This window comes from Rhinolophus sinicus, chromosome 18, assembly GCF_057876585.1.
Source record: "Rhinolophus sinicus isolate RSI-liver-muscle chromosome 18, RSI-T2T, whole genome shotgun sequence".
Taxonomy (NCBI): domain Eukaryota; kingdom Metazoa; phylum Chordata; class Mammalia; order Chiroptera; family Rhinolophidae; genus Rhinolophus; species Rhinolophus sinicus.
In genome coordinates this window covers 79,128,147-79,155,121 of record NC_142518.1, presented here as the reverse complement: position 1 = coordinate 79,155,121, position 26,975 = coordinate 79,128,147, and the positions used below count along the sequence as shown (strand labels likewise).

Genomic DNA, 26,975 nt, shown 5'->3' with positions numbered 1-26,975 from the left:
TCAGGCCTGAGAAAAAAGCCTGGGACAAAGCAGACTCAATATGGTTTAATTGATTAATTAATGATTAACGAAAACTATTTTAACAGAAGACTCAACAGGAAATGTAACTTTGAAAACTCTCCATCTACAGGAAGTATGCCGAATAAAAAGTGACAAAGAGGAATACTGAAGTCTTAAGTTCTTCACTGAGGGACATTTCATAAAGGGAATAAAATCTGATAAATTCCTCATCATGAGTCACTCCAAGTCCCTATACCTAGTGTTTAATGCTTTTATATAAAAATCTTTCACGAATACTATTTGTTTCCCAGTAAGCAGTCGTCATCTCCATTGTGTTGGTCCTTTAAGTATACTTTCCCATGCAGTGTTCCCAGGAAGGTATGTACAGGTATATAAAGGACAGAGGCCCACTTTCCATTAAATACACAATGATTATTTTTGTCTTTTTAAAAATATTTTACTGTAGTTAGAACATTTGAGATTTAACCTCTTAACAAATTTTTACATTGGAAGGGAAGAAATAAACTTTTCCCTATTTGCAGATGACCCGACTATGTAGAAAATCCCCAGGAATTTACCAAACAACTCCAAATAAAATGAAATACTTAGGTATAAACTTTAAAAAAATACACAGACTCTATATAATGAAAAAAATTTAAATCCTGATTAAGAAATAAAAGAAGACCTAAATAAATGAAGAGATACACGATGCTCATGGATTGGAAGGGTTAACATAGTAAAGATGTCAATTCTCCCCAAATTGATCTATAGATTCCACATAATTTCTATCAAAATTTTTTGTAGTCATAGAAAAGCTTATTCTAAAATGTATATGGAAAAGCAAATGACCTAGGATAGCTAAAATGGTTTTGAAAGAGAAAAATAAAGTGGGAGGAATCACTCAACCAGATGTTAAGACTTATTAGGTAGCTACAGCATGGTATTGGCAGAGAATACATAGATCAATGGAACATAATAGAGAACACACAAATAGACCCAGGGGTTAAGGATGAAGGGTGGTAGGTGCGGCTATAAAAAGCCACTAGGGAGCATTGATTGTTGTGGTTGTTCCACGAATCTACTCATGATACAATTGCATTAGTGATTTTAGCCCATTATTTGGAGGAAAGGAGAAATGGTGTGTTCAGGCCCACTGCTTGATATGAACACTTAACTATCCAAAAGCATATTTCTATAGACTGTGGGCCTTGTACAGTGAACACACAAGAAATCAGCTCCTTTTTTGAAGAAAGGGCAATATGGAATACACCTTTTCCATCTTGCTTCAAAGGCATTAGAGCCACAATTAGTTATAGAGAAGAACTTTGGACTTGGAAGGACACAAATGTTGATAAGCATAGACAATACCATACAAGGTAGAAGACAGGTCATAAGACATGATTGTCAACAACAAAAAAACAAACAACCCAATTGAAAAATGGGCAGAGGACCTGAAGAGACATTTCTCCAAAGAGGACATACAAATGGCAAATAGACATATGAAAAAATGCTCAACATCCCTAATCATCAGAGAAGTACAAATAAAAACCACAATGAGATATAACCTCACCCCAGTCAGAATGGCTATCATCAACAAGTCAAATAGTAACAAGTGTTGGAGAGGCTGTGGAGAAAAAGGAACCCTCATACACTGTTGGTGGGAATGCAGACTGGTGCAGCCGTTATGGAAGGCAGTGTGGAGCTTCCTCAAAAAATTACGAATAGAATTATCATATGACCCAGCAATCCCTCTCCTGGGTATCTACCCAAAAAATATGAAAGCATTTATACATAAAGACACGTGTGCTCCAACGTTCATTGCAGCTTTCTTTCACGGTGGCCAAGACTTGGAAACAACCAAAACGTCCTTCGATAGATGAATGGATAAAAAAGTTGTGGTATATATATGCAATGGAATACTATTCGGCAGTAAGAAAAGATGATATAGGAACATTTGTGACAACATGGATGGATCTTGAGAGTATAATGCTAAGCGAAATAAGTCAGACAGAAAAAGCGGAGAACCGTATGATTTCACTGATATGTGGTATATAAACCGAAAACAGCAAAAGAACAAGACAAACAAATGAGAAACAGAAACTCATAGACAAAGACAATAGTTTAGTGGTTACCAGAGGGTAAGGGGTGGGGGGTGGGAGATGAGGGTAAGGGGGATCGAATATATGGTGATGGAAGGAGAACTGACTCTGGGTGGTGAACACACAATGGGATTTATAGATGATGTAATACAGAATTGTACACCCGAAATCTATGTAATTTTACTAACAATTGTCACCCCAATAAATTAAAAAAAAAAGATATGATTGTCTTTACCTCATCAGTTATCCTGGTACGTGTATGTTTGCAGAAGACTTGTTATTTATTCATGAAAGCTGTTTTTATGTTAAGAAAATTGATCTACCATATGGGTAGTATAGACCAAATATTTGTGTCTTCCCCAAAATTCCTATGTTGAAACCTAATCTCCCGTGTGATGGTATTTGCAGGTAGGGCCTTTAGGAAATACTTAGGTAATGAGGATGGAGCCCTTATGAATGGGATTGGTGTCCTTATAAAAGAGACCCCAGAGAGCTCCCTTGCCCCTTCTGCCATGGGTGGTTACAGCTAGAAGACAGCCATTTATGAACCAGGAAGCAGGCCCTCATCAGACACTGAATCTGCCAGCGCCTTAATCTAACTTTCCAGACTACACAACTGTGAGAAAGAAATTTCTATTGTGTACAAACTACCTAGTCTATTGTATCTTGATGTAAAAGCCTAAATGGGCTAAGGCAATGGGACTAAATTTTTCATCTTGGTCATTTATATTTTGACTTTGTTTATATATATATGTTTTTGCAAAAGCAGAATTGTCAAATGTATCGCTATTTTATGTCTTTGGGGCATGTATCATACTTAGGTCATGCAGTTCCTCAAAGGACTACATTTCATATTAGTCATTCACACAAAGCCTTAAAATGGTACCATAAACCATTGGTTGTCAACTAGGGATGATTTTGTGCCCCATGGGACATTTAGCCATGTCTGGAGACATATTTGGTTTATACATTGTGGGTATGCTACTGACATTTAGTGGGTAGAGGCCAGGCATACAGCTAAACCTCCTGCAACTACCTCCCCCATCCAATAAAAAATTATCCAGCCCAAAATGTCAATACTGATGAGGTTGAGAAAATCTGTCACAAACCATCTCTTTTTCTTGGTCGGTCAGATCACCATTGTTTTGGTGTTCTGCATATCATAGAACATTGGAAAGACTGAGTGAGCTGGGAAAGAAAGAAAAAAGGAGGAACTAGATAAGGAAATTTTGGTAAGCTGGAGAAAGCCTTCTTTTCCCATTGGTAATATCCTTAATTCAGTCCCTGTAATTCAGCTCCAAAAGCTTAAATTTAACATGCATCATTTTATATAGTACACCAGAAAAAGTGTTAGAATATTGGAGACAAAAACCTCACAGACATTATTGGCATATCACTAAGGGACAGAAGCATGAAGAGACTAATTATTATGTAAATGCCTTTATTTGAACTAATGCATCGCTATCAGATTACATCATTTTTCAGAGTAACATTATGATCTTGAAAACTACAGCAAACAGCTTGACAAAGCAAGAGTACATAAGTCCTACGTACGTTAAGTCCTACATATATTTTTATTTTTTTAGTGACCATATCTCCTTGTCTGAGGTGTAAAATTAGAAAATCTATTGTACACTTAGCATACTTGGCCTACCATATTCTAACTTCTGAGCACACTCTCTCCTCAAGTGTCATATTCAACAGCATTTTAAATCGAGAGCATTTGATGATATAGGTTTTAAAACAAGTCAGTAGATATTGAACCAAGTTTTTAAGACAAAATATGTCTACTGTTTACAACTTGAGTAAAAGGGAGAAGATTCAACTTTAAGGTACATTTTCCCTCTACCTATAATGTATGTTTTCTACTTACTTGAAGACCCCTTAAAAAAGTAGCAAAATCAGCAGTCTTGTTTAATGTAATCAAAATATTCTTAAATGTACAAAAAAGGATCATGTAGAAAGAATACTATAAAAAGATACTGATTTTAAGAATAAAAGAATATGAAAAGCTTCTATTACATTCTGCACGGCCAGTTACTTCTGCAAATTTTCAGTACTAGAAAGATAAGCAAAGGATTACCCTCTGACCACAGTTCTCGAATAAGAACTACCATACTAGGTGGAAAGCAAAATGATTATCTAATAATATTCATATCCAGTCATCTAAGCACATCCCAAGAGGTGGATATCCTAAGAGGGAAAAAGATACATAGAAAGAATAACATACAGCAGTGGGAAACTTCCAGGGCAGCAATCTAGAAGGAGAGTAAATGATGTGGCTATGAGAACATGTCAAGTGTGCCTGATAAATCCAACTTTTACTGCAGGAAAGGAGCTGTTTTTATGAAAACTCTTTCCCCTGAGGGCTCTCATGAAGAGCTAGTCTTGTTAATCAATCAAAATTAAAAGTCCTTTAAATGACCAATAGTTCCTTAAGCACTTTACCTGGAAATAGCTGAACTACTAATCATGCACCTGGGAGCAAGGTTGTTTTTATTCAAATTAGTTATTTTACACTCTCTTCATTCCCCTACCCATCAAGCACGCAAACACGGTCATAACCATCTTGGGCTTTACTTCCACAAGGTCTTCAGGGAGAGCATACACCCTGGCTCCAATTCTTCTAGCCATTGACACTGCATACCTATTTTTTGAGGAAACAAAAATTAAGATGAAATTCTTGTCAGTCAAGGACACAGTACAAGACATCTATTTCCTCTTGGTTAGGATGTAAAGCTTCCATATTGGAAGTTCAAATTGGAATGATTTCACTTTTTGTTGTTTTGTTTTATTGTTTTTGAGGTCACTCTTAAGTGACACTAGGTTTTCAAGTGCTACTATTTGGAATTGATAATGCTTATTCACTCCTTTACTCCAATATGAAATGAGAATTAATTTTAGAGCACTGACTTGATATGAAAATGAATACATATGTCACCCAGATTGGCTATATAATCAACGTTGATATTCTTGTTGAGCATGTTATAACAGACACTCTCATGTAATCTTAGAGATATGTGGTGGAAAATAATGCCAAATGCAAAAATCCAAGTTGCTTTGGCAGATATAGTGAATACTTCCAAATATTCAAGAGAGGGGAAAGAGTGTACATGGCACGTGGCCAAAGCAAGGAATAGAAAGGGTAGACAAAAGAAGGAAAGAAAGAACTGACATGTCCAGCTAGGGAAATTTGCAGGAGCACACCTCAATTAATACATGAGGCATTTCTAGGTGTTTTGTTACAGGAATCATTAAAGATAGTCTAGTTTCTGGTAAAAAAAAGTTTCAAGAGTTCTCTATATATTATCGATATTAAATCTTTATCATACTCGTATATGCTACCGGTACAAATATTTTTCAAGGAGGGAAGAAATGATGTGCCTAACTCCAAAGTTTTGCAGTGATGCTTCTAAGCTATTGTATGAAGCCCTGCTCTGGGCTGATTTTCAGTGTGTACTTGTAAAACTTTCATGGGTTGGCTGTAAAACCAGGTCACAGTCAAGGTCTTTGGTGAAGAAGGGAAGGGACAGGTGGAAAAGGCCTTCTCAATATTGTTGAAATCCAAGAAACTTCCAAGGCATATTTTCAGCTGAGGGTTAAACATCCTGCTCATTTAGGGCCAAGATAATAAATTCGACATATGTAGTAACAGTGATTTATGCACAGTAAAAGAGACATAAAGGATAATGTGTTTAAAACAAGAGTGAGACAGACAGAAGAACACTCTTATCTAAGGCATGATTATCTTTAGCTCATTTTTCCCTTGTAAGTTTGTAACTGAGTTGCATTAAAACATATACTACATTATTTCTTTAAGCCACTAAAGCAACAACTGATAGAGCACCTACCAGGTCAGGCACAATGCTAGGCTCTTATATATTTTATTCATTTCAAAATCTCTAAGGTAAGTATTATTGCTCCCATTTACTGATGAGGAATCTGAGGCTCAAATAGGTTTCTCCCAGGTGACACTATTCTTAAGTGGCAGAACCTGATTGAGAGTGCACATCTGCCTGGCTACAAAGCCTGTGCTCTTGCCAGGGTATCATGCAGTAACCCTTACTTGGCATTATTATGCTTGTCATCTTCTGTTAGATTGCCGCTCTTAACAAGGTCATAGTTTATGCAGCCTGGCTGGATGGCGTCAATTAAATCCACAACTGCCAAACTGGAGCTGATCATCTTGTCCTAGTGTAAAAGAACAAATCTGAGAAATCTGAGAATTTCAATATGTACAGATTAACATGATTACTTATATAAAGTTGCCCAAAAAACAAATTTTGCCATTGGTCCAACAATAATTCTCACTCACAAAGAAACCAAAGGTGGTCCTTCTGAATTATAGATACGTTCTAGCAAACAATGTTAGTCACAAATGGAATTCTTACCTTAAAACTCTGAATGGAAGTTGACTTTCCAGCTTCACTCAATGTTCTGTTCACCCAGCTTACAATGATGTCGTCATTAGCTTTTTGACCATCTCCAAGATCTTCCAGGACATTGAGGGTATATCTAAAAGAAAAAGCAGAAGAAAATGTCCCAGTCTACTTTATGAGAAAAAATGCAAAATTAGGACAATGCTTTATCTTTCCTTTCTTTTATTCCTTAGATTTGAAAACTAAAGATTTCATGGAAAGAGAGTCATGTTATATGAAAAGCCAATTTCAAGTAGAAGTGGCTTGCCACTGGATATACCCTTTGCAGTAGTATTGGAGGGAAGGGGTGAGATTTTCAGTGCTTCAATGAGCAAGCTCAACAGTCTATAGCAAGCACATTTTATAGTAGTCCAACAGTGGTAATGACTTAAAGTAAGCTATGCTTTGGCTAGTACCCAGTCATAATGAATGCTTTTCAGCATTACAGTTAAGAGACCTTTTTCAAATGGATACATGGGATGTTCATAATTTTTACTATTTTTAAATTCACTGACACTAATGAGGCTCGCATCTACAGTTCAGGTTTCCTATGAGAAAAAAGGAAATATTCACAGTTGTGCTGCCTAACTTTCAAGGAGGCATCTCCCAAGGAACATCCAACACATACTCATTACTTAAGCTCATTTCAGTCTAAATACAAAAATTTCAAATGTGTAGTCATTGACATGTTTGCTTAAAATACTAAGGACTTGTTTCGCTCAGCATTACTCTCTCAAGATCCACAGAAAAAGCAGAGAACCATGTGATTTCACTGATATGTGGTATATAAACCAAAAACAACAAAAGAACAAGACAAACAAATGAGAAACAGAAACTCATAGACACAGACAATAGTTTAGTGGTTGCCAGAGGGTAAGGGGGGCGGGGGGTGGGGGGTGGGAGATGAGGGTAAGGGGGATCGAATATATGGTGATGGAAGGAGAACTGACTCTGGGTGGTGAACACACAATGGGATTTATAGATGATGTAATACAGAATTGTACACCTGAAATCTATGTAATTTTACTAACAATTGTCACCCCAATAAATTTAATAAAAAAAATAAAAAAATAAAATACCAAAAAAAAAAAAATACTAAGGACTAGTCTTGTAATTACACTATTATTGACTGAATGTCAACTATAATTGACAAATTTTAAAAAAGAGCTTTTGACATAAACAGCATAAAAATAAAAGATGTGGTTTGTACATGTAAAATAATAATAATGATAATAATAATGAGGAGGAAGTGGAGGAGGAGGACTGGATCACAGATCTGATTAGAGTGAAGCTTAAACAGCTAAAATTGTGTATCATACCTTCTCATCAACTGCCAGACTAAAGCTAAAGTTAGGGTTTGGTTCCCATCATTCAGGTCTTGTCCTCCAATGCCAACCAGAGAGAATTTGGCAGGATGCTTCCCTAATTCAACAGCATAGTTGCAGTTTTCTAGCTGCAAACACACAAAAGAAATGTTTAAAGACTTTCATTTGTTTAATCTGTATACATGTATATGATGGCTAGATACTTAGCACACAAAAATAAATAAGACACAATTCCTGTCTCCGAGAAGCTGAGAGTTAAGAGATTTCCAAAGAAAAGAAACAAATTTAGAATAAAAATAGTCTGTAACAAAGATATGTGGCAACTTAATTATCTACCTTTTTCATGTTGGCTCCAAGTTTTGGGTATGGAGGTTTATTAACCTTACTCCAGTCAACAGGAACTTTAATTCGTTCATATAACTGTAAGATTACCAGGGCATCTTGCAGGTCGCTAATGATTTAAAAATAATTTAATCAGTGTTTTCAGATAGCTGGGCTTTTGTTTCCTTAAAAACAATAATACTACACTGTTAAACAAGATATGTAAAACCATAGATAATATCCAAGACTCATATTTTCTATCACTCTATGCTAAAATTCAGCTAAAACCATCTGATTCACTTAAAAGTATTGAGAGTTTATTGTTTGCAAGACACTGTTCTAGAAGTGGGGCACATAGGAGAAAACTCCCTGGCTTTATATTTGAGTCAGAGAGAGAGAGAGAGACAATAAACAAGGACATGGATAAATGGATATGATTTTGGAGTGCGTATAAGTATTATGAAGAAAAAAAGAACTAGGGTTAGGGGTTAGAGAGTGGTAGGTGGTGGTCAGGATCTGAATCGGTGCCTTGACTATAGTAAGGGAGTGAGGCATTAGATGTGGAAAAGAACATTCCAGGCAGAGAGAACAGTGAGCACAAAGGCCCCCAGGCATCATGGATGGTTTGCTTAAAGTGTTTCCTGCTCTTTGTCTCAAATTAGGGTATCTGCTCCCTAGAAAGACATTTATGCATTCTATCACTTTATAGTTTATGATCATGTAAAGAAATAATCTGGGTCTTGTGTATTTGGAAAATGATAACAGAAGTCACGACTTGACATTAATCACTACAAACTAACATTTAGAAAATGTTTAGAGCTATAATTATTTGTGTAGCACCCATTCATCATGTTCGTAACTTTATAATAGCGGTAAGAAGGCTTACGCATAGAGATGGTTTACATGGGGATTAACACCAAGAGAGTTCATCCAGTTACGGAAGGTTCTTTCTTCACGAGTTTCTCCTATTAAGAACATTCACAACATTTATATATTCATTAAACACCTTGTATATGTGCATATATCAACCCATATATAAGATTATTTTATTTATTCTGTACAGATCTAGAGGTTTTCTCCAATATGAATCTCCAAGCATTGTCTCTAAATACATTCTCTAGATTCATGCTTAATGTTTAATTTAATTTATTTTAAAATTAAAGAATATAACCTTATTATAAGCAGTTAAGCAATTTAGAGATTTACAAACTTTGTATAATCTCCTACCCCTCTAATCCTTCTCCAATATCTCCCCAAATCCCCATACTTCAAAGTAACTCATGTTATCAAATTCAGTTTCTATTTTAAAAATTTGCTATGATCATATAAACCTATGCTTATATTATTTTACATCTTCCCTCTGCCCATTTTAAAATACTAAGCTACACATGAGTGCGCCTTTTACTTGCCTATAGTACAGCAACAAATTACTTAAACTTCAAGAGCATAAAATTTTAAAATTTTATAGTCAAGTCAGTGGATATTCAACAACTACTATTTACATTTGTCAATTTTTAAATACTACACTTCATTCATATATAATCTGAAAAAGGTAAACTCTGCTTTCCTCGAACTTAAATAATTAGCATACATTATTATTATTTTTGAGTAGGTAAGTGTGAAAGGAACTGGGGCTAGTTCTAGTTAGTCGATTGCATGAGTATTTCTACTCTGTAGCCCCAACCATGAGAATTTGAAAAACTTTTAGTTACCTTCTAATAGAGTCCAGTCAATATCCTGGTTCTCTGGCTTAGTTAGTGCTGGGTACTTATTAAACAGGTTAGCCACAAATGCTAAGTTCAGTTTGGGGTTTCCACTGACAACATCAGCAGGGGTAACAAACTGTCTGCAACCTAATTTGTCTGCTTGTTGAAGCATACTCTCAGCTCTCTTCAAATCATCTGTTTCCTGTTGAAGTAAAAGAAGACATTTTTAAGAGGCCATACTAAAAAATATAGAAATATTTCCCTACAATAGACTGGATATACAATTCTACATTCTCATAGCCAACATATGGTATTTATTATAAAATTGTTTTGAATGTAAAAAAAAAAAAGAAGTTGGCTGAGCAGGATATGCAGTACCTTGAAAACACCCTAGATGACACCAGATCATAGGTCTAAAGACAGAGTACATTAAACAAAACTGGAATTACATCTCTCATGCCAAAATGCATCAGAAAAAGGCCAAAACCATTCTGATTTTTAAATTAGGTCCTAAAGAAGGTATGAGGCTAAAAAAGATGAAGGACATTGTAAAACAAGGGAAAAGCATGAGTAAAGGCTCCGAGGTAAGTAAAACGAATGTTTGGGGGTGGGTGGTGGTACAGACCAGTGAGAAATAACACCAGCTAGGAGAGATGGAGCAAGATCGTATACGGCCTTAAATGCTAAGCAGGACATTTAAGACCGAACTCTAGAATCAGTGGGGAATCCTTGAAGAATTCTGAGGGAAGAGACAAAGAAAGGTGTGTTTTAAGAAGGTCAATCAGGGAGGATTGACAGAAGAGCTTTATCAGAATCAGTTAGTATACTGGTGCCATTTCCCCAGGCACCTAGCTAGTCATGCCAGACAGCTCCCTTACTGCGAAGGATGGTGATTCACTCTTACCAAGAGTGACCTGAGTGGAAGAGTTTCACATTTAACATACAGACAGAAACATGAGCAAACAAGTCAGTTACGAATTCATTTCTGGTAAGGGCAGTGTAAATGGTTTAGCTGGTGTAATCCACTCAATCCTATTGCATAATAGGCTAGAAATGTGGACTTTTAAAATTAGTAGAATGCATTCCATATCTAATGTGTACAAAGAACCACAAGATCCTAGAAAATTGAGACCAAACAGTCTAGTCCAATTCCTTACTTTTTCTTCTTTCTTTTTTTAAATTTAAGTTTATTGGAGTGACAATTGTTAGTAAAGTTACAGAATTGTAGTACAATTCTGTACTACATCATCTATACATCACATTGTGTGTTCATCACCCAGAGTCAGTTTTCCTTCCATCACCATATATTTGATCCCCTTTACCCTCATCTACTACTCCTCCCCCCTTACCCTCTGGTAACCACTATACTGTTGTCTGTGTCTAGGAATTTTTGTTTCTCATTTGTTTGTCTTGTTCTTTTGTTGGTTTTGGTTTATATACCACATGTCAGTGAAATAACATGGTTCTCTGCTTTTTCTGTCTGACTTATTTCGCTCAGCATTACTCTCTCAAGATCCATCCATGTTGTCACAAATGGTCCTATTTCATCTTTTCTTACTACTGAATAGTATTCCATTGTGTATATATACCACAACTTCTTTATCCATTCATCTATCGAAGGACATTTTGGTTGTGTCCATGTCTTGGCCACCGTAAACAAAGCTGCAATGAACATTGGAGCACACTTGTCTTTATGTATAAATGTTTTCAGATGTTTTGGGTAGATACCTAGGAGAGGGATTGCTGGGTCATATACTAATTCTATTCGTAATTTTTTGAGGAACCTCTACACTGCCTTCCATAATCGCTGCACCAGTCTGCATTCCCACCAACAGTGTATGAGGGTTCCTTTTTCTCCACAGCCTCTCCAACATTTGTTACTATTTGTCTCATTGATGATAGCCATTCTGACTGGGGTGAGGTGATATCTCATTGTGGTTTTTATTTACATTTCTCTGATGATTAGTGATGTTGAGCATTTTTTCATATGTCTATTTGCCATTTGTATGTCCTCTTTGGAGAAACGTCTCTTTAGGTCTTCAGGTCCTCTGTCCATTTTTCAATTGGGTTGTTCATTTTTTTGTTGTTGAATTGCATGAGTTCTTTGTAAATTTTGGATATTAGCCCCTTATCAGAGGCACTGTTTGCAAAAATGTTCTCCCATTCAGTTGGTGGCCTCTTTATTTTGTCGATGGTTTCTTTTGCTGTGCAGAAGCTTTTAAGTTTCATATAGTCCCATTCATTTATTTTAGCTTTTACTTCCCTTGCCTTTGGAGTCAAATTCGTAAAATGCTCTTTGAACCCAAGGTCCATAAGTTTAGTACCTATGTTTTCTTCTATGCCATTTATTGTTTTAGGTTATGCTTAAGTCTGACCCATTTTGAATTAATTTTGGTACATGGTGACAGATAGCAGTCCACTTTCATTCTTTTGCACGTGGCTTTCCAATTCTGCCAGCACCATTTATTGAAGAGGCTGTCTTTTCTCGATTGTATGTTTTTGGCTTCTTTGTCAAAAATTGTCTGTCCATATTTATGTGGTTTTATTTCTGGGTTCTCAATTCTATTCCGTTGGTCTATGTGTCTGTTTTTCTGCCAATACCACACTGTTTTGATTATTGTTGCCCTGTAGTACAAACTAAAGTCAGGGAGTGTGATACCCCCAGCATTGTTCTTTTTTCAATTCCTTACTTTATGGATGAGAAAAGTGAGATCCAATTTTGGGAAGGAACTTGTCCCAGGTCTTTGAACAAATTAATGATGTAGCCAGGAACATGGTCTATGACAGTGAATCCCCAAACTGGATTTCATGGATCAGGAGTTTGTAAACATATTCACATTATTCTCAACACAGGAGTATTACAGATGCATATATGAATATATCATCACTAAATATATGTCACTGTGGTTATAATCCAAATACTTGGGAAAGTGTAATCTCTAGTGCTTATTTTCCCAAACTTGGTTTGAATATTTTATGCCATCCATATAAACCAATATGACCATAAATATGCAACACACTAATGAACTCTCAAAATAAATCAAAGCTGGTATTTCTGTCTTGGAATGACACCTACAGCAATAAATTTTAAAATAATCCTTTAAAATGTTAATACCACTACATGAATTATAAAGATTCTTGTATTTATAAGAAATTGACAACAATTTTGTAAGATTGTAAAATTAAAAAATACTTACATTGAAACCTGACATGTTAATATCTATCCGTGGTTCACCTTCCTTTTGTCCTTTTGGTGCAATTTGATTGAGAAGATGGAAATAGGCTTTGGAATCCTACAAATAAATAAAAAATGACAGCGAGATCACGTTTACAAAGAAAGCATGTATTCTATTGTCCCCATGTTTGGAAGGGCATTTGCATTGGATTTAATGAGAATATATGGCACAAATCTCTCTAATTTAACAGTTCTTTTCCCCAGAAAAGTTCATCTAGCTGACCTTATGTCTGCCTTGAATATGAATGAACTGGATTTTGTCATAACTTTACAATTTATTGAAGTCATCAATGCAATAATGGTAGTAAACACACAACTAGTTCTGTACCTTCACTGAATTACTGAAGTCAATAAGCTTGGTAGAAAAAACAAGCAAGAAAAAACAAGTGGGACAGTAGAAATCCAGGAAGCATTGGGAAAGAGAAAATAAACAGGTTATATCATTACGAAGCACAATATATACCATGACCTATGGAGAAGAGATTAACAGTGTTAAAGATGAATTTAATTGTAAATTTAAATGACAAAAAATTTTTAAGATAAACACTTGAGCTGGTGAAATAACATGTAACCCTTTATAATCTGAATATACTTAACCAAAATCAAGCTTCTCTTTGTTTTAAGCTCCTGAACTCTTCCATCACTTGAACATTTTTACTTGGAATCCCATTCCTAAAACAAAGTGGTGTTGCTTATATTAGGGGTGGGTGGGTAGGAGAATTCAGGCTATGTGGACATTCCACAGAACACAGCTTGAAAACCATTACACTAGGTTTAATAGGGGTCTTCAACACACATGTGAAGTAAAATTCTGCCTCTCTGGAATCAAGATTCCTTAATCCTACTATATCTGAAGACTACCTTCCCAGCTATGATAGTTGCTATTATTACTGGGCCTTGACAGTCGAGACAGGCTATGAAGGAATGTTTCTCACCGTAAGCTCCATAGATTATGAGCCTGGGATGTGGCTCAAAATGCAGATTACTGGATCCATCCCCATACCTACCAAATATAATGACTCTCTGGGAACTGCCCAGCAAACTGCATCTTAAACAAGCTACCCAAGTGAGATTGATATCCAGTGCCCTAAATTATTCTAAGCTTGGGGGAAATCAGGTGAGTGAAAGCCATTTTAAAGCAATTCATGAAATGTAAACCCAGATCCTACTATTACTGGGCACAGGATTTACCTCCCTCTAATAGTGCATGACAGTTATAACAGTGCTTTCATTAACAATTACCTACTAAAGGTGCAGAAAGAATTCATAATCTAATCCTACCCATTTGAGAAGAACAGGTAAAGAGCAGATCCAGTAGAGTCTGTATTTACTACCCTGAAAAAGGTTTTGCAGGTGAAAATTTGAACTTGAATACAGATAAATTGGAAGTTCCTTTTCACATTACTGAACAATCCTTTACTTTAAAAACTATTCAAAGCAGGCTTCATTTTCAAATAAGATTTCATTTCGAACATTTAAAATACATCCCAGAACATAAAATCCACTTAAGAATGGTTTTTCGGAACACATCTAATGCATAAAGCAAAATATGCCAGGCCAACGGGATATGAAAGACAGTTTGGGGAATACAATCAATAATGTTGTAAAGATTTTGTAGGGTGTCAGATGGGCACTTGCCTTATTAGGGAGACCATTTCATGGACGGTGTAGATGCCTGACCACTGTACTGTACACCTGAAGCTGAAGCTGAATAATATTATTATGTCGCCTATAATTTAATATATATAGTCACAAGATATGGAGTATAGCATAGGGAATAGAGTCAATGGAATTGTAATAAGTATATACGATGTCAGAGGGGCAATAGATTGGGGGAAGAGGGTTATCACTTTGTGAGGGGTGAAATGTCTAACTATTGCATTGTTTTGTACACCTGAAACTAATAATAATAATAAAAAATGCCGGGTCAAACATATTGTGTAAGTTAAAAGAAGGTGTGGGGACAACTGGTCTTTTAATTTGGGGGCTACCCATGATTTTCACTGATGAAATCAGTAGTGCAAATATTCCATTACTTCCTCTCACCACTGAACAAATTGCTATGATCACAGCCGATTGTGTTCATAGCCCTGATGGTCAGTGACATTTGGTGAAGAGTCTCAAGTTTGTTCCCTGTGTCCCAACATCTGGATTTTGGAGAGTCCAGTCAGTTAATGAGAACTCCACGATATTTACTATGGTAATCTTGTCCCTCTCTTCCTGAGAGGGCAAGGGCAACATGTGATAAATGAATGCTACCAATGTCTCCCTCCCTTGCTAGTTTTTCCCTACTGCTCATGGTGAGCAGAAAGCTCCAGAATTCGATTTCAACACAAAGATCTTTGCAGGTCGTTTATGTGCCAGGTGTTGTATCAGAGGTGGGTTTAGTAGGCGGGTACTGGGACAGGGGCTGAGGTAGGAGACACAGACATATATAAGAGCTCATCAGTACCCTCAAGAACTCAATGTCTAAAAAGTGGGAGCACATTACAGGAGAGGAGGCAAATACAAAAGGCGAAGGGGAATCGTGAGGCCCTCTCTCTCTCTTTTAGGTCTTTACTAACAGGTACACTGAGGCCTGGGAAAGGCAGTTAGGAATGGAATAGTCATGTCCTTTAATACTCCATGTTTAACAGTAGCAGAATCTAAAATACTGGCACTATAATACTTTTACCCTTTTCTACAGAATGAAAGCTGGACTTGGCGCTTGTGTTCCTTACTTGACTGCACCTCTGTATTGAAACCTATCACTGGGGACAAGAGGCAACAAGCCTTCGTGCTATACTGGTAGGATTTCCCATTAAGCTGGGATCAAATCTCTCAAGTCATTATATGCACCCCGCCCCCCCAAAGTGCTATGGTTCTTTGCACAGTTACCTTGATGTCAGCACTGAAGTTATTGATTTTTTGCCAGCCTGAGTTTTCCAAATGAAAGTTTGCCCATCTAAGCAGAAGCTCTTCTGGAGACAATTTCATAAGCTCCTCCAAAGTCTCACCATCTCGAAGTAAAGCAGCCAAGGCTGTAAGAAAAAAACAGAATCCATGACCAATATATTATATGATAATGGTCATTACAAGTTCGTTCAATCTTTTGACACGCTGTTAAGTAACAGAGGTGCAAAAACCAGTTATGACCAACTTCCTGGTTTTCAGGTACTCATAGCCTAATAAAAGATAAATATATAAGTAGATAATTATAAGATGATACAGATAAAGACATTGTCTTATGTGAATACACAGCAAATATATAATTTATTCTTTTCTTTATCATTCTTCACATTCCAAATACCAAATAAATTATAGCTTTTAAGATGAACATTTTCACATTATGTTGTATATTTACATAAACTGTTTTTGTTTAATAATACCAAAATCAGAGATTTGGGAGACAATGTTTAAAATTGTGAAACTTTTACTTAACTTTTTGATTAAAGGAGCATAGAAACACTATGGTATTTATATTTAAGTATAATTAATTACCTCTTGAAGGGTTAAACCTATTTTTAAATGAATAAATTAAATTTCACATTTTCTATAGCATCTAACATGTAAAGGCTGCTCAATAAATTTTCATTGTTGAATTAAATGTGTAGAAGAAGCTGAGGGTTTTTTGGTAAATATTCCTACAAATACTAAGCAGAGCTTGGGTGTTTGCATAGAGAACTGTCTAAATTTAAGCATTGTTTTATGAAGAAGTTGTGTAGTCCTTATTCAATAATTATTTCATAAAAGAGATTTGTATCGAACAAGAAGACTGAAACCACCTGATTTCTGAAGAGGTCTAGGTAATACCTATATCAGGCAAATTTCATCTTTCATGGGCTCCACACTTCATGCCATGTCACTTTGGCACTGAGGGATTTAAGCAAGGGCAGAAGCATATGGTCATTTGTACAGAACCCTCCTTCTGTTCCTCATCTCTGCCAGGTCAAAGATAAATCATTTAATTTATTACATGAGCCAATGTAATTTTATTTTGTTGTCTCCCTTTCATTTTTCAATGGACTTCAACTCCTTTAACGAGATAAACACTGTTGTGAATAAGGCCAGCAATTAGAAAAACTATTTGTTCAAATATAAGTAGGTACCTTTGAGTGGATTGAAAATGTCAGTGCAATAAATTCTTGAAAATGCAAAAACGTCTTATAATGGGTAAACGTGTGCAAAATAAGACTGTTGACAGACACTCTGAGACATTGAAAATACTGAGAACCCCAAATATATAGTCTCTTCCAAAAGTACCTGTGGATTAAGATGGGGATTTCTGGAATAAAATATGAATATTTGCAGTGGTGCTTAATATTTTAAACTTTATAGGGAGAGGATAACGTAGTACTTCCTAGGACTCCATGACAATTGTATTGCATATGCTTGTGCATTCTACAAATCCATGATGTGACTTAAAAACCTGTGCTGTAAGAAGGATAATGCTTCTGCTGTTTCAGGAAATATGAGACCATCAAGGTCAGGGTAGAATATTTTTAAGAGATCTAAATCTATGATAGAACACAAAAGGAATTAAAGGTAACAGGAGATGGTGCACAGTGGTAGAGCTAAGAGGATGGTGATGGAGTGGGGGTTGTGTGAGCAAAGCAGAAAAGAATAGATAGCAAGTTTGGGGACTTTGGGAAAGTTCCTTAAACTCTCTATGCTTTTGTGTCTTCACTGCAAAATGAATTCTAAAGTGTCAGACAAATGCTAATTACTACTAAAGAAGAAAGTTATAATTAGGCTGTTTTCCTCAATAACACTATAGCATTACTCTATGTTAATTCTAGTTATCTAATCACCTCAATTAAGTGAAAGCATGACAGTCTGCTTGACTAGAAAAAAATAACCAATAAACAACTTACAAAATTTAAAGAAAAAAAAAATAATGACGGTGTTACATTACCTTCATTCCTGCTTAATTCAATGTCAGCAAACAAACCAATCTTAATGATCTGCCAAAGCAGTCCCAAAACTAGATGAGGTTTCCCAGCCCGCAAATCCTCTGCACCAATGTTCACAACGTGACACCCAATGGCAGAAGCAGAGTTCAGTGCCAGGTTCAAGTTTTCCTGCAAGACAGCCAATTTACACACTTGCTTCTTGACCTTTCCATTTTTTAGGAGTCTACATCTCCCTTCACTAAAAATAACACTCAATGCGGAAATTGAAACCCTGTATTAATTTCAGCCACATACGATCCACAGAAAACAAATTCTAGACATTGGTATTAAAAGCATATTTAAAACAAATCTCAGTCTTATTGCTATTGTCTTTTCCAGCGTTCCATGGGAAGTTAACTTGTATTTTCATTTGGTCCCTTTGGAAGTACCAAAGGAAAAGGCTGAGTGACTAGAGTAAGTATATCCTTGTGGGTTAAGTGTTGTATTTCTAAAAATGCCTAATGAGAGGTCTATGGCACATAGCTGAGAGTTATAGAAGTTCTTAATCTCCATATCTTAAGAGGTGTTCTTGCCTGAGGGAATTTGCTATCTAAAAGTCTAATACCCAATTAATGGAAAAGAAAAATGCTCCATTCCTTAAATATGCTAATTAATTAAGAGCTTAGGGGCTGGCCCCCTGGCTCAGGCAGTTGGAGCTCCATGCTCCTAACTCCGAAGGCTGCCGGTTTGATTCCCACATGGGACAGTGGACTCTCAACCACAAGGTTGCCGGTTCAACTCCTCAAGTCCTGCAAGGGATGGTGGGCTCCGCCCCCTGCAACTAAGATTGAACATGGCACCTTGAACTGAGCTGCCTCCTAGATGGCTCAGTTGGTTGGAGCGTGGGCTCTCAAACACAAGGTTGCCAGTTTGATTCCTCGAGTCCCCCTGGAACTAGCAATGGCAACTGGACCTGGAGCTGAGCTGCGCCCTCCACAACTAAGACTGAAAGGACAACAACTTGGCTTGGAAAAAAGTCATGGAAGTACACACTGTTCCCCAATAAAGTCCTGTTCCCTTCCCCAATAAAATCTTTAAAAAAAAAGAGCTTAAATATGTTTGCTTATTTCTGTATCTTTGAACACAATATGTAATGAAAAGAACATAGGGCTTTGGAATTAGGCCTGGATTTGAACTTCAGTTCCAACATTAACCTCGGGCAAGTTTAGAAATCTTTGAGTCCCAGCTCTCTTCTCTGTAAAACCTAGATAATAATCCTAAATTCAGAGTTGTTCCAAGAATTAGATAAGAAGACAGAAATGCAGAGCTTATGGGCTGTAGAATAGGCCCTCTAATAGTCTCATGGAAGACAGAGGGCAGAACAGTGCATACCTGAATGATGAAGGGTGTAAGTTTCTTCTTGTTGATTGTTCTTTCATCAATTGTATCAGGAACTGAAAGGTTGATCATTTTACTGAAACAAGAATTTAAAAATGAGTGGATTTACTTGTCAAGAGTCTGTAAATATTCACAAATAGTAAGACTTATAATATAGCTCTCATGAAATCTGAAAAAAAAATGCAATATGTGACTTTTATCATGTTGAACACCAAAAAACTATATATGTGAAAAGTGCAAATTAAAAAAAGACCAAAATGTTTACAGTAGTTGGGTACTTCTGATTTGGGGGTTGTGACATATTTTCTCATTTTATTTTATGTTTTTGTGTGTGTTTTCCACATTTTTTATAAGAATGAACTCGGATATTGAAAAAAAATTGTGTTGAATAAATGTTAAAAACAGACAAAAACCTCACATTGAAATCGAGTCACTTCTAGATTATATAATTCACAATTAAAAATTGCCATTTATCCACAGAGAGATAAAATTAGTTGAGCATGAGATTCTTTTGTTCAAAAAGATTCATTGAGTGCCTAAATGATGAGCTAGGCACTATACTTGATGCTGGTAATACAGTGGTGAGAGAAAGAAAGGTTATGTTAATTAGGCTAGAATCTGTGACTTAATAGGAAGAACCTCATTTGGTTCAAATTTAGATTTAGAACCTAACATTTTAGGTATTTATAACCCTGCCCTAAAACATGCTATTCTGCATAGGAAAAACCATGCTGCTTTCCATGCAAAATAGAAATATTAGATAAATATTACCATATTATCTCTTTCTATTAAAAAAATGGGAAATTATCACTTTAGTGTTTATACATGACAAAACAGAGGATATCTTACATTTTAAAAATCAGCTTTCAAACAAGCAAAATGGCCTTATTGCAAAAAAGGGGAATTTTATGTATTGTACACTGTCATCTGAAATATATCGATTGCACTGTTCTAAGCACTCTATATGTATGTAGTCACTTAATGTTCACAACAGCCCTCTGAGGTAAGTACAATAAATAGGGATCATACTAGATGGAAAGTAAAATGCAAAGGGGCTGAAATCTGGATTACAGTTACACAGCTACTGAATGGCAGAGCCTGAATATGAATCCAGGCAGACTGATTATGGGGGATGCTTTTAACCCCTGGGTTACATGGCCTCCATAAATAGGAGCATCAACTAACAAAGTGTTGCTAATCTTATGTCATTTGTGCCAAGAAACTGTTGGCTCTGGAGTAGCAGCAGTGACAAACACATTTTTCAGAAATAAGTGATTGGAGAGTGAGAATTGAAGAATAGCCTCTTTTTTCTTTTGGAAGCTATGGTACTTTAGAATAAAGAGATACTGGCATACTTAAGTTCAACAAAGTTGTAATACATTACCTACTCGCTGATGAGAAGAAATTGGAAGCTGAGAGCTTCCCTATTAAGAGGCTCCTAGGCTAAATAACTGAGTTTTAGATTCTTATTTTGGTGGTAGTTTCCTGGACATACCTAGAGATGAAATGAAATGGGCAGAACCGAGACAATTTTCAATTCTAACTATTTACCAAGATGAAGCTGTCAAACATCCAGGAACAAATACATCAATTAGATGGAACACTATCTTTGGAAACTTGGTTATAAAATAAGCCAACATCTTACCAAAGCACAATTCCATCACCAACAGCTTTGAACAGGTCATCGGTATTTGGGTTCATTGGTATAACATGTCGGCAATCAGGATCATTTTCCAGAGCTTTGTTTATCCAGTTAACAAAAGCATATTTTTCTTCCTCTAAAATTATGTTGAATTACAAGAAATTAGTTCATATTCTAGGTTAAATATTTGACTCTAAGTTCTAAAATAGTTGTCCAGTAATGCTGAACGTTAATGTGTCATAAATATGTGGTTATCCTCTTTGGAAGCCCAGACACCTGAATGCAACCCAGTGGCTATTACAAATTACAAAATGAACAAAAAGAACAGAGAAGAGTTAACTGATGCTTAGAGAATTTAGCTACGAAATTATTTAAAAATTATTTTTATATTACTGTAGAACTCCACTATAATAAAGTTTGCCATTACATAAATTGTATCAGGTCTCTTGCAAGCTAACAATACCATACAATAAATACTAATAATGCCTTATGGCAAATATTAGTTGCAAGTCCAAATACATGTTGCAAAGGACTTCTAATGTATTCTTAATTAGGAGGCAATGTTTATCTAGAGCCCCTCCTTGACATTATAGCATGCACCTTCCCTAGTTCACTGTGTTAACTCAATGTACATGAAACTATTACCTGAGTAAGAATGCTGTGTTCCTTCACTGGATAGCTCAGAAGTTCCTCCCAGAGCACAAATCCCTTCTTTCCTGTTGATTGCTTTGCGGAAGGTTTTGGCAATATCACTGCTTTTCACCTCTTGGAAAATCTATTAATTAAAATATGTTGAGGATTCACAATTAATTATTTTAAATTAAAGTTTATTGGGGTGACAATAGTTAATAAAGTTACATAGATTTCAGGTGTACAATTCTGTATAACATCATCTATAAATCCCATTGTGTGTTCACCACCCAGAGTCAGTTCTCCTTCCATCACCATATATTTGCTCCCCCTTACCCTCATCTCCCACCCCCCACCCCCGCCCCCTTACCCTCTGGCAACCACTAAACTATTGTCTGTGTCTATGAGTTTCTGTTTCTCATTTGTTTGTCTTGTTCTTTTGTTGTTTTGGGTTTATATACCACATATCAGTGAAATCACATGGTTCTCTGCTTTTTCTGTCTGACATATTTTGCTCAACATTACACTCTCAAGATCCATCCATGTTGTCACAAATGTTCCTATATCATCTTTTCTTACCGCCGAATAGTATTCCATTGTGTATATATACCACAACTTCTTTATCCATTCATCTATCGAAAGACATTTTGGTTGTTTCCATGTCTTGGCCACCGTAAATAAAGCTACAATGAACATTGGAGCACACGTGTCTTTATGTATAAACATTTTCAGATTTTTTGGGTACATACCCAGGAGAGGGATTGCTGGGTCATATGGTAATTCTATTTTTAATTTCTAGAGGAACCTCCACACTACCTTTCATAGCGGCTGCACTATTCTGCATTCCCACCAACAGTGTATAAGGGTTCCTTTCTCTCCACAGCCCCTCTAACACTTGTTACTATTTGTCTTGTTGATGATAGCCATTCTGATTGGGGTGAAGTGATATCTCATTGTGGTTTTTATTTACATTTCTCTGATGATTAGTGATGTTGAGCATTTTTTCATATGTCTATTTGTCATTTGTATGTCCTCGTTGGAGAAATGTCTCTTCAGGTCCTCTGCCCATTTTTCAATTGGGTTGTTTGTTTTTTTGTTATTCAGTTGCATGAGTTCCTTGTATATTTTGGACATTAGCCCCTTATCGGAGGCACTGTTTGCAAAAATGTTCTCCCACTCAGGTGGTTGCCTCTTTTTTTCGTCGATAGCTTCTTTTGCTGTGCAGAAGCTTTTAAGTTTCATATAGTCCCATTCGTTTATTTTAGCTTTTACTTCCATTGCCTTTGGAGTCAAATTCATGAAATGCTCTTTGAACCCAAGGTCCATAAGTTTAGTACCTTATGTTTGCTTCTATGCAGTTTATTGTGTCAGGTCTTATGCTTAAGTCTTTGATCCATTTTGAATTAATTTTGGTAAAACATGACAAATAGCAGTCCAGTTTCATTCTTTTGCATGTGGCATTCCAATTCGGCCAGCACCATTTATTGAAGAGGCTGTCTTTTCTCGATTGTATGTTTTTTGCTTCTTTGTCAAAAATTATCTGTCCATATTTATGTGGTTTTATTTCTGAGTGCTCAATTCTATTCCATTGGTCTAAGTGTCTGTTTTTCTGCCAATACCATGCTGTTTTGATTGTTGTTGCCCTGTAGTACAAGCTAAAGTCAGGCAGTGTGATACCACCAGCATTGTTCTTTTTTCTTAGGATTGCTTTGGAAATTCGGGGTCTTTTGTGGTTCCAAACAAATCTGATGATTTTTTGTTCTATTTCTTTAAAAAATGCCAGTGGGATTTTGATGGGGATTGCATTAAATCTGTAGATTGCTTTGGGTAATACGGCCATTTTAACTATGTTGATTCTTCCAATCCATGAGCATGCAATGTCTTTCCATTTCTTTGTGTCTTCTTCAATTTCTTTAAAAATGTCTTGCAGTTTTCAGCATATAGGTCTTTCACATCCTTGGTTAAGTTTATTCCTAGGTATTTTATTCTTTTTACTGAAATTGTAAAAGGAATTGTTTTTAATTTCTTTCTATGAGATTTCATTGTTAGTATATAGGAATGCAATGGACTTTTCTACATTGATTTTCTAGAAGGCCACATTACTGTATTCATTGATTGTTTCTAATAGCTTTTTGGTGGAGTTTTAGGGTTTTCTATAACCAGCATCATGTCATCTGCAAAGAGTGATAATTTAACTTCTTCATTCCCAATTTGGATGCCTTTTACTTCTTTCTCTTGCCTGATTGCTCTGGCGAGGTCTTCCAACACTGTGTTGAAAAGCAGAGGTGATAGGGGACAGCCCTGTCATGTTCCTGAATGTAGAGCAAAGGGCTTCAGTTTTTCACCATTAATTATGCGATTAGCTGAGGGTTTGTCATATATGGCCTTTATTATGTTAAGGTATTTTCCTTCTATACCTAATTTATTAAGTGTTTTAATCATAAATGGATGTTGTATATTGTCAAATGCTTTTTCTTCATCAATTGATATAATTATATGATTATTGTCCTTTATTTTGTTTATGTGATGTATCACATTGATGGATTTGCTGATGTTGAACCATCCTTGTGCCCTGGGGATGAATCCCACTTGGTCGTGATGAATAATCTTTTTAATGCATTGTTGTATTCGATTTACCAGAATTTTGTTTAGGATTTTTGCATCTGTATTCATCAGAGATATTGGTCTGTATTTTTCTTTTTTTGTGTTATCCTTACCAGGTTTTGGTATCAGGGCAATGTTGGTCTCATAAAATGAGTTAGGGAGCACTTTCTCTTTTTCAATTTTTTGGAAGAGTTTGAGCAAGATTGCTATTAGATCCTCTTTGAAGGTTTGCTAGAATTCACTAGTGAAGCCATCTGGTCCCAGACTTTTGCTTTTGGGAAGGTTTTGGATGACTGATTCAATTTCGTTACTGGGGATTGGTCTGTTTAGATTTTCCAGTTCTTCATGGTTCAGGCTAGGAAGGCTATATGTTTCTAAGAACTTGTCCATTTCTTCTGGGTTATTGAATTTGGTGGCATATAGTCCTTTATAGTATTCTTGGCTGATCCTTTGTATTTCTGTGGTGTCCATGATAACTTCCCCTTTTTCATTTCTGATTTTGTTTATTAGTGTCTTCTCTCTTTTTATCTTAGTGACCTAGCCAAAGTTTTGTCAATTTTGTTAATCTTTTCAAAGAATCTGCTCTTTGACACATTAATTTTTTCTATTGTCTTTTTGTTCTCTATTTCATTGAGTTCTGCTCTGATTTTTATTATTTCCCCTCTTCTGCTGACCTTGGGTTTCACTTGTTCTTCTTTTTCTTGTTCTTTAAGGTGTAACGTAAGGTTATTTATATGGGAGTTTTTTTGTTGCTTAAGATAGGCCTGTAATGATATAAATTTCCGTCTCAAAACTGCTTTTGTTGCATCCGAAAAATTTTGGTAGGATGTATTTTCATTGTCATTTGTTTCTATGTATCTTTTGATCTCTCCTCTAATTTCTTGTTTGACCCGCTCGTTCTTTAAAAGTGTGTTGTTTAATCTCCATGTATTGATTCACAATTAATTTTAAATTGGTAGCACAATGAGAATATTTATCTTCTTTTATACTGTGATCACTTAAAGAATTCCCCATAGGTGATGAGCATTAACAGATATGGAAAACTCATAATTAACAGATATGAGTTTTTAAAATGCTAACCAAGTGCTACATTACTGCTACTGAAAATGTGCCAGAAAGTCAATTGCACACACTTGTCAAAAACATTAAGTGCCACCTGTATTGAATCCCCTTTAAGCCAAAACTAGTGTGGTTTAAAGGCATAGGTAAATTTGTTAATTTTCTATGAACAAGGAAGGCTTTGTTGTTTTCCTGGAGAGAAAAGGTTTAAGGGTCCCCCCTTTTAACCACAATTCTTAGTGCAAAAAAAGATGAAAATTTATGACTCAACTAAAAAACCTACTTATTGGTGTAATGGGGTGCTCAGTAAGAGTTTGTTCAGTCAAAATGTATAATAAGGTGAACAAAATGTGTTAAGTTGGAAGCAATACATGACTATTGAGAATAAACACAGAAAAGAGCCTTCAGTGATTGTCTTGTATGTGCATTTATGAAGTCCAGCTGTTCTTCACAACAAGGAACATGGCTAACTAAATTAACTTGTAAATTCTAATTGTACAGAGCGGGCTGTAGCAAAGCAAATTTCACATTATACTCTAACCACTTGGTTGAATGAATGGACATTCTAAAGGACTGTCTATATATTTCTTAAATCTCGAATTTTCCTAACCCCAAATTTAGATCAGGAGATCTACCAGTGTGCATGGCAAAATTAGCCACTGCTAATAAAACAGGAACAAGATGGAGCGTCTTCATAAAATTTCTTTGAACGGTGTTTAGAACACATAAGTGTATTTATCAAAAGAAACTTATGACCCTAAAGAAAAAGTTGCTGAACAAACAGAAAACGCTTATACTCAAATAGCTTTATATCCACTAGAGCAATTTCTTTTCTAAAGGAGCAAATAAAATGCTAATTCTTGTATAGTGAGCCTTTTAACAAATACAGAAATTTTAAATTATCTCTTATGTTTTAATTTTTTAAAGCTAAGGAACAAAGGAAAATACTATAAACCTGAAATTTTGAGGTTGGCTGTAATAATTTCAAAAAAATGTTTAGAAAATGCAGGTCATGTATTTTTCTAAGACAATTGAAAATTAACTAATCTAATTGCAAGTTTGCATGTCATTCCTAAGCATGAGGAGTTTAACTAGAGCCATGTAAATAATTGCATTACAATATCGCACAGCAGACATCCTTTTATTATTATTACGACTATTTGTATTATTACTCTTTTTCCATCATGTATATAAATTGGGATTTACTTTTCAGCTGAAATTGTGATCATGGAAACAACCTAATTTTTAAAAGCAAATGATCCTTGAGGCAAAAATATTTGTAATAAGAAAAATAACTTTTCATATGTCATTCTGAGGCAGTAACATTTTGGACATTTTTTGTCATTCCAGTGATTTATGGTTCATGTCAGTCATGAGGAAATGTACACATTTTGGATTTTAATTTACTAGACAATGTTTTACAAAATGAAGCAGAGTTCAGAATGAGATAGAATAGTGAATACTGTTTTGTTCACTGAGCAGATATATAGCTACCAAATGAGGAGTTACGGGAACAAACTACATCACAGTTAAGAGTTCTGTACGATCAGATCACCATTTTGTTGTATACTCTTGGATTAAAAGTTAAGGTAAATTAAATAAAGTTAAAGTTGGACTAAAAAAATCAGCATGTAAGTAAAAATAATTTTAAGAATTTGAAAATTACC

General features: G+C 35.7%; 1 protein-coding gene across 6 annotated transcripts in view; it reads right to left on the bottom strand.

The window, feature by feature from the left end:
* Nucleotides 1-3,523: 3,523 nt before the first annotated feature.
* Nucleotides 3,524-26,975, bottom strand: part of PLS3 (plastin 3) — a 123,363-nt gene continuing 99,911 nt past the window's right edge. For 3 of the 6 annotated variants that reach the window (XM_019718730.3, XM_019718732.3, XM_019718731.3), the window contains exons 5-18: nt 21,661-21,790; nt 21,019-21,151; nt 19,368-19,449; nt 17,999-18,164; nt 15,982-16,124; nt 13,433-13,459; nt 13,067-13,162; nt 9,876-10,071; nt 9,050-9,128; nt 8,179-8,293; nt 7,837-7,970; nt 6,491-6,614; nt 6,166-6,290; nt 3,524-4,746 (exon numbers count right to left, since the gene is read on the bottom strand). In XM_019718730.3, coding sequence (XP_019574289.2) covers nt 4,614-4,746; nt 6,166-6,290; nt 6,491-6,614; nt 7,837-7,970; nt 8,179-8,293; nt 9,050-9,128; nt 9,876-10,071; nt 13,067-13,162; nt 13,433-13,459; nt 15,982-16,124; nt 17,999-18,164; nt 19,368-19,449; nt 21,019-21,151; nt 21,661-21,790 — 1,683 coding nt within the window. In that variant the 3' untranslated portion in view covers nt 3,524-4,613. The remainder of the gene's footprint in view (nt 4,747-6,165; nt 6,291-6,490; nt 6,615-7,836; nt 7,971-8,178; nt 8,294-9,049; nt 9,129-9,875; nt 10,072-13,066; nt 13,163-13,432; nt 13,460-15,981; nt 16,125-17,998; nt 18,165-19,367; nt 19,450-21,018; nt 21,152-21,660; nt 21,791-26,975) is intronic. The other 3 variants (XM_019718733.3, XM_074323440.2, XM_074323441.2) reach the window with 1 other exon arrangement.